Raw genomic sequence first — 7,554 nt, 5'->3', positions numbered from 1 at the left:
AAGCGGGGCCTCATGGACCGGCTGCTTTACCGGAGCACCATGGGTCTAACAGTCGGGGGGGTGCTGTACTGCCTGGTGGCACTCTACATCGCTGCCCAGCCCGGCAACAAGTGATGCTGCAGCGCTCTGATTGGATGATAGACTTCTGAGAAATGTTGAAGTGATGATGCTGATGAAGTGTTCAGGGACAGTTGGAGGTTTCTGATGATGCGTTCAGCAACAGTTTGTACAGAAAATCTTATTTAGTGTGAATCAATAAAGTTTATTTTGTTGTAAAAGAATCTCAGTCTGAGTGTTTTTACTGACGCCTTTCATTAGATGTTTGAAATGATTAGAATGTAAATGTCTTTAATATTACTGATGAACCCTCGGAGGCGGCGGCGGCTCACAGATCAGCTGGTGGCTCCTCTGATGATGACAGCTGATCCTGTTTTTATGAGTCCTGATCCTCCTCTGATCTTCAGGGGCTTATTGAGGATTATCTGTTCTCTCAGGATGAAAACACAATCAACAGACCTCAGATCAGTTTCACCTGAACACAGTGACCTCACTTTCCATTTCTCATCATCGTTAATATGAGCTGATGTCGGCCTCGTTAATATTCACGTTATCTGGTTATGTTGATATGTGACTATAAAGTGATGTTCTAATGAGTCATTATAACAGTGCTGATGATTATTGATCGTGAATCTCATTGAGTTCAGAGTTTGTCAAAGTATCAACAGTCTTCAGCACAATATTGTGATATTTAACCTTCTCGTCAGTGTTTGAATCTTCTGCCTCAGCCTGATTCAGGTGTGTTCCTCTTGTAACACACTCTAACACGACAGACTGAAGCTCACTACATCACATCTACTGGCCTTGGTTACCGTGGAGACAGAGGCAGTGTTATCAGGACAAAGAGTGTGTTCAAACAGTTGATCAGTGTTGGCAGGTAAGACTTCAGCACTTTAGACACAGAAGCAGACAGGCTGGTACAGACATGCTGCCACAAACTGACACTTTTTACAAGGAGACAAACAACTTCAGCTTCTCATTTAATGCTGAATTTACAACAAGGACATAATGAGTTAGAATCTGTCTTGGATATAGTGTCAGAATATTCATAAAGGTTTACGCTCCGCAACAACTCCTTAAATTAGCTGATTTGTTAAAGGAATCTGGTGAAGTTGTGGTTAATAGTCGGCCTCATGTATCACATTTAATGCTGAATATATAAGAAGGACACAATGATTCAGAATCTGTCAGAGACAGAGTTTCACAACACTATGAAGTTTGTTTCAACTCAACAACTCCTTAAAATCACTGCATTTGTTAATGGAGTCTGGTGATGATGTGCAACTGGTTTATCGGTTGGATCAGCTGAAACGTGTGTTCATGTTAGGAGTTTTAAGACTAGTTAGGACTCATTATATCTGCACAGCGCAGACGTGTCCTCTGAGTTCAGACAACCTCTCAGGTTTTAAACTGAAATCATTCCTCACAAAGGCAGCTTACACCCCCTCCACACACACACACACACACACACACACACACACACAGCTCTGACTGATGAGACAAAATGATCCAAATATTGTGTAACGTGTCATATTACTGGCCCTGTTTCCATGGAGACGGTGATGGGATGCTGGAGGCGAGTGTCACGGTAACAGATCACATTACACACACACACACACACACACACACACACACACACACACACACACACACACACACAATCCTCAGTTCATGTTGGTTGTTGCTGACTGTGTTTCTGCTCCATGTCTTTGAATTATCAATATAATTAATGTTTTTTTGTCTCTCAATAGATAAATTCTCTGTTGTCAGTTTTATCAGATGTTTGTATTGATGAGGGATTTTCTCAGAATTGAAGTGACGTCACAATAAAGATGTGTTTTTTGTTGTGTGTTGTTGTGCATTGTGCTTCTTTTCTTGCTGAGGAGCTTTGAAATTTCACAGATTAAATTCCACTCAGATTAAAGAAGATGCCCTGCTCATGACAGGAAGTGAACTGAGTTGTCTCGTCACATTTTGGATAAATGATCAAAACTGTAACCTAAAATGTTTGTTTATGAAATAATCTTTGTCTTAATTCAGATTACAACCACAAGAGATATCACACGCAGTTGTATCTTCAAGCACAGTTGAAGTTTAATTTGTGTGATCATCATTTTAATAAAGATACTCTGGTTCTGCCTCCCTACTAAATGAATGTTCAGTGAAACAAAGCTTAAATATTTTGACATCTATGTAAACAACATTATGTCCAGTGATGAGGCTCTGTGTTCTCACACTGTGTCAACAAATAAACAAATTAGATTCAAACACATTATGTTTATTCTCACAGGAGGAGCATCAGCTCATCCTTCTCATGTCAGCCGGCTCATGATTGGTACAACACTCAACATAACCCCTCCTCCGCTCGCTGAAGCCACGCCCACCAGGTGAGATAAACAAGATGATCAGGTGTGACCACTGCAACACACACACTAACAGTGTATCCATACAAATGTGTGTGTGTGTATGTGTGTGTGTATGTGTGTTTGTTGTACAATAAAAGGTTACAATTATTTGTAAACATCCTGTTTGTTTGTTTTCTGTTTCTTTTTAACAAACTGAGAATGACCCAGAATCTCGTCTGTTCCATCACCATGGTGACAGAGAACATGAGGTCACCGTCTCCATGGTAACTGCAGGATTTTGATTCAGGCTGAAGGCCAGACAGTGATCCATGTTAAACTGTGTGGAGGTGGTGAACGGCTGGTTACCGTGACAACAGTTGCAAACTATTTGACCCCATCATGTCATCAGTCTCACAGGAAGTTCATTAGAAAAGAGTCCTCGTTAACGAGCTCATCACATCATTAACAGCTGAGTCAAGCAGGAGGAATAACACTTCTGTTTTTTATAAGAATCTTATCACTGTTCATGCTTTTATTTGCGTGAATTATAAAGTTATGAAGTTATTTTTAATGAACTATTTAGAGGAGTTCATTAACGCTGTACTGTTCCGTCTGCAGCGCCTCTTCTCTCCAGCAGGTGGCGGTAACACGTTGAACGTTTTTTTTTTTACCAATAATAAACCCAAAGAAGAAGAACGAACTGTGTTTTTGTTTGAGGTGGAAACAGCCGAAGAAGACGGAGTCCGTTATCATCATCAGGGTGTGTTTGTTCGTCTGAGAAAAGTGTTGAAGGAGAGTGAATGTGTTGATACAGACCGATCGGAGGTGAGGCCGTCTGTTCCCGTCTGTTCCCGCTGACCTCTCTCATTAAACTCACGCTTCACACTGTTAGTTCACACTCTGTGTTAGCATTAGCTGCTTCCTGTTAGCTGTGGTCTCGTCACAGCTCGTCATTAGCAGTTAATTACGGCACATTAACGGTAGTTGCTCGGTTCTGTACGAACACACCGGAGAGTTGAAGTGAGGTCAACTTGTTCGTCATGTACAGAAAGAAAACTGAATGAAAAACGTCCGTTTACAGCGACAGAAGAGAGGCTAACTCACGTAGCGTCATCCGGAGTTGCAGACAAATTAGCTTCAAGTGAGCTAACTTTATAATCCAGTTAATTATTTTTTATCTGGAGCTGAACGGCTGCTTGGTACTGTTTGGCTAACAGCTAACGGCTAACAGTTTAATTGAGCAGAAAGCCTGCAGAGCTGTTTACTGAGACATTGTTTACAAACACGGTGATGAATGTTACCTCCCGTGTCGTGTACGTGTATGTGTGTGTGTGTGTGTGTGTGTGTGTGTACAGTACGTTACATGTTTATACATAATGTATGTGGAGTGTTGAACTGCTGTGTGTTGTCACAGATGTACTACTATCGATATGAGAGTGCTGAGGTCAGCTGCTGCTACAAATACCTGATGTTCAGTTACAACATCATCTTCTGGGTGAGTTACCTGCTTACTTACATATATACCTGTCCACCTGTTCATTTGTTTACCTGATCACATGTTAGACTGACTGAGAGGGAGCCCTGTTTTCTTTGAATATAGAGACTGAAGTCTGTTTCCTGTCTGATAGTTAACAGGAAGCGATGGCACGGCATCCTGTTTGGTTGAGGGAGCAGGAAATGTGAAGTGTTTCTCAAACTGTGTTTCTCGTCAGTTCTTGTGAAATGTCACAATCTTTTCTCACGTACGAACGTGTTCAGTCTGAATGGCAAGAAGTTGTCTCACACATCTTTGGAGTTAAATGCTGATGTGTGTCTGTGTTCAAACGCTGGTGTGTGCGTGTGTGTGCGCGCGTGTGTCCGGATCTGTCTGATCTCTGGTGTGTGTCTGTTGCAGCTGGCTGGAGCTGCCTTCATCGCGGCTGGTTTCTGGGCGTGGAGTGAAAAGGTGACTCAGTTCGTCATCTCATCATTTCAGTATGTACAAGTGAGAACTCTGGTACTGGCCTGATTGTTTCCTGGTTTACAGAACTGTTCTGTTTTGTTTTACAGGGAATCCTGTTGGATCTGACCCAGGTGACCCAGCTGCATGGTTTTGACCCGGTCTGGTTGGTCCTGGTGGTGGGTGGAGTCACCTTCATCCTGGGCTTCGCTGGCTGTGTGGGAGCTCTGAGAGAAAACATTTGTTTGCTAAAGTTTGTACGTTAAAAAAAGTCTTAATATGAAATGTGCAGGTTAAAATGTCTGTCTGTGAACATTCGTTTGTTAAACTTGTCCTTGTGTCTTTGGGTCAGTTTTCCGGTGTGATCGGCTTCATCTTCATCCTGGAGCTGACGGTGGCGGTCCTGGCGGTGGTCTTTCAGAGTCAGGTCAGAGAATGGATCAACGATTTCTTCCTGGCAAACATCAGAGCATACAGAGACGACATCGACCTGCAGAACCTTATAGACTCTCTGCAGAAGATGGTAACTCATCACGTTTGTGTTGTCAAATATAAAGTCAGGTAGTCTTAGTTACACCTGTAGGATCTCAGTTTCTTCAGAGTCACCTGGTCAAATTGTTTGATGGTGACGGATGGATCTTGTTCTTTAACAGAACCACTGCTGTGGAGCGCAGGAACCAGAGGACTGGGATCTGAATGTATATTTCAGTTGTAACGGGAGTCATCGCAGCAGAGAGAAGTGTGGAGTTCCTTTCTCCTGCTGCATCACTGATCCTGCTGTGAGTTGATCACTGATCAATACTGATCAATACACCTGGCTCGTTGCCCTGCTTACAATGAGTGTGATGTTGATACCACTTTGTGTTTGTTTAGGACTCGGTGGTGAACACTCAGTGTGGCTATGACGTCAGAAACAGACCAAAGGTGAGGTCACTTCCTGTTCTTTCAGTCTCACTTCCTGTTGGGACAGCTGGGGGTCCATGTGTGTCTGTACAGGTGCAGCTGACGTGATGACGTCTGAAGTTCACTGTAACCTGACAGACTCCATATAAAACACATTTTAGATTTAGATTGTTGCCACAGCTCAGAGACGACATGAAGCGTTGTGTCTCAGTGACGTACGTACTTACAGAGGTGTACACTTTATATATTCATGTTCTCTTCACATGTAACACTAATGTGTTATTAATGACACATTCTAACAGGAACATGTTTATGTTGGTATGAGTCTCATGTTCTAACAGGAACGTATTGTTGATGTTCTTATAATCTTGGAATCTGTTCTTAAGACTTAACAGACCCTCATAGCATGTGGTCGGTGTTCCACTGGAACGTTTCTCTGACGTTCTTACATGTTCCTTCACAGAGGGACTGGAGCGATCACATCTACGTTAAAGGTTGCATCACTGCGTTGGAGGACTGGCTGCCGGGGAATCTGTACACGGTGGCCATCGTCTTCATCGTCATCTCTCTGCTGCAGGTACAAACATCGTCCTGGTGTGTGTGTCCTGGTGTGTGTCCTGGTGTGAGTGTGTGCTGGTGCTGTTGATTATACCTGTTGTGTGTGTTTACCTGTGCAGATGGTGGGGATCTACCTGGCCAGAACTCTGATCTCTGACATTGAGAAGGTCAAATTCAGCTACTGAAACTAAACCTGTAGGGGCGGGGTCATCCTTCAGGGGCGGAGCCTCCACCAGGCGTTACTGGACCAAGTTTCTTCAGTCAGACGTGCCTTCTTCTTCTTCTTCTTCTTCTTCTTCTTCTTCTTCTTCTTCTTCTTCTTCTTCTTCTTCTTCTTCTTCTTCTTCTTGTGTTTCTTCAGTGCTGCCTTCACTTCCTGTCATCAGGGTGATGACCTCGGAGCCTCCACAGTCCTGAACGTGTTTTGTTCTTCTTGAATGGAAATTGAATCTTGTGATTGTCTTCCTGGACTTTGAGCTCTTTGCGATTGTGTTGCTCTGTAGATGTTTTTGTATTTGTGTTGTTGTTTTGTCACTGAGAGCCTCACGGTCTAACAGACGTGTTCCTGCTCAGCACCAGACTGCCTTCACTTTTCCTGCAGTTTACAAATGATGCTGCAGCTTCAGGCCTTTTCTACTGTTTCAGTCCTCTGTGAATGTTTATTGAACCATGTGACCTTTGACCTGATTGGTTGTTTACTGTTCAGTGCCTCCTTCATCATCATCATCATCATCATCGTCATCATCATCGTCATCATCATCACCACCTTCAGGTTGAACTCAGGTCTTTTGTTTCGCTCTCTTTCACTCTGTGATCATGTGACTGAATCTACTAATTTCCTTGATCAATCAATTAATCATGAAGTATTGATAAATGTCTTGTTTTGTCCAAAACCCAAAGAGATCTGAGTTTATATTTTGATAAATGACTGAAATGATTAATTGATTATCAAACTGGTTGCTGATTAGTTTACTGTCTTCATTGTCTGTGATTTAAAACAGGAAGTGAATGTTTGATGGAATCTAGTTGAGCCAATAAGAGAAGGATGAGTCAGTGATGTCACCCAGGTGTGATGCAGCAGGTGAAGTTGTCTGTCTTCACTGTGATCACGTAGATCCGACCGCATCAACATGTTCATGCGAATTTTCCCATCACAGGATCAATAAAAATACCAGCTCACTTGTGATCAGTGTGAAGCTGATCAGCGTTGAACCCTGATCAATCACCATCATGATTGATTTAAGGTGTCCTTTCAAAATGTTAATGAGATGCGAACATTAAAATCAGCTGATCGATCAATTTAGTTTAGATCAGTTTAGATTTACTCGACAAGACAAAACGGAACGTAAACGGTCGATGTCAAGCTCTCATTGGATAACAGAGCACCACAGAAGAAGAGTCACAGCGCTGTGGGTCATGTGATCGCAGGAGACAGAACTTTATTGACACTGGATTCATGTTAACAGGTTGAATGTTTGAATTGTTTTGTATGAATAAAGATTTCAGGATGTGTGAGCCAATCAGTACAAATGTTTAATTTTCTGTTTGTTAATGAAATGAAATCTTTAAATCACAGACGACTTTTATTCTGAAGGGATTCTGCTTTGTTTTGTATCCAAGTGAATTTTTGTATTCGACAAAATAAAATGGATTTTGGTCTGAGTTTGTTTTTTTTTAATTAAAAATGTGTTTTTGTTCATGAAAGAACAGTGAGACAAAAACTTTGATTCAAACACTAAAACCTGCAAAACT

General features: G+C 42.1%; 2 protein-coding genes across 4 annotated transcripts in view; both read left to right on the top strand.

Moving 5' to 3' along the window:
* LOC119033300 (cytochrome c oxidase subunit 7A-related protein, mitochondrial-like) overlaps positions 1 to 281 on the top strand; it is a 2,539-nt gene extending 2,258 nt beyond the window's left edge. Inside the window, exon 3 of the mRNA XM_037123210.1 lies at positions 1 to 281. This exon is cut by the window's left edge and continues 27 nt beyond it. Within this exon, the coding sequence (XP_036979105.1) occupies positions 1 to 114 (114 nt within the window). The 3' untranslated portion in view covers positions 115 to 281.
* A 2,614-nt stretch (positions 282 to 2,895) lies between these two features.
* tspan14 (tetraspanin 14) lies at positions 2,896 to 7,464 on the top strand. 3 transcript variants are annotated; one of them, XM_037123181.1, is made up of 9 exons: positions 2,896 to 3,162; positions 3,817 to 3,897; positions 4,297 to 4,347; positions 4,452 to 4,598; positions 4,694 to 4,864; positions 4,995 to 5,120; positions 5,215 to 5,265; positions 5,708 to 5,821; positions 5,922 to 7,464. In XM_037123181.1, exons 2-9 carry the CDS (start codon positions 3,817 to 3,819, stop codon positions 5,985 to 5,987), a joined length of 807 nt encoding a protein of 268 aa, XP_036979076.1. In that variant the 5' UTR covers positions 2,896 to 3,162; the 3' UTR covers positions 5,988 to 7,464. The 3 variants fall into 3 exon arrangements, with proteins under 3 accessions (XP_036979076.1, XP_036979075.1, XP_036979077.1); XM_037123180.1 differs by having other exon boundaries at positions 2,898 to 3,227; XM_037123182.1 differs by lacking the exon at positions 2,896 to 3,162 and adding an exon at positions 3,259 to 3,543.
* Positions 7,465 to 7,554: the final 90 nt, after the last annotated feature.

Source organism: Acanthopagrus latus, chromosome 15, assembly GCF_904848185.1.
Source record: "Acanthopagrus latus isolate v.2019 chromosome 15, fAcaLat1.1, whole genome shotgun sequence".
NCBI lineage: Eukaryota > Metazoa > Chordata > Actinopteri > Spariformes > Sparidae > Acanthopagrus > Acanthopagrus latus.
This window is presented reverse-complemented; position numbering and strand designations above follow the sequence as displayed.

Coding starts and splice junctions, on each gene's coding strand:
- tspan14 (XM_037123180.1), top strand. CDS start 2,958: ATGAAGTTATTTTTAATGAACTATTTAGAGGAGTTCATTAACGCTGTA. Junction 4,599..4,693: donor ACATTTGTTTGCTAAAGTTT/GTACGTTAAAAA, acceptor TCTTTGGGTCAG/TTTTCCGGTGTGATCGGCTT. Junction 4,865..4,994: donor TAGACTCTCTGCAGAAGATG/GTAACTCATCAC, acceptor GTTCTTTAACAG/AACCACTGCTGTGGAGCGCA.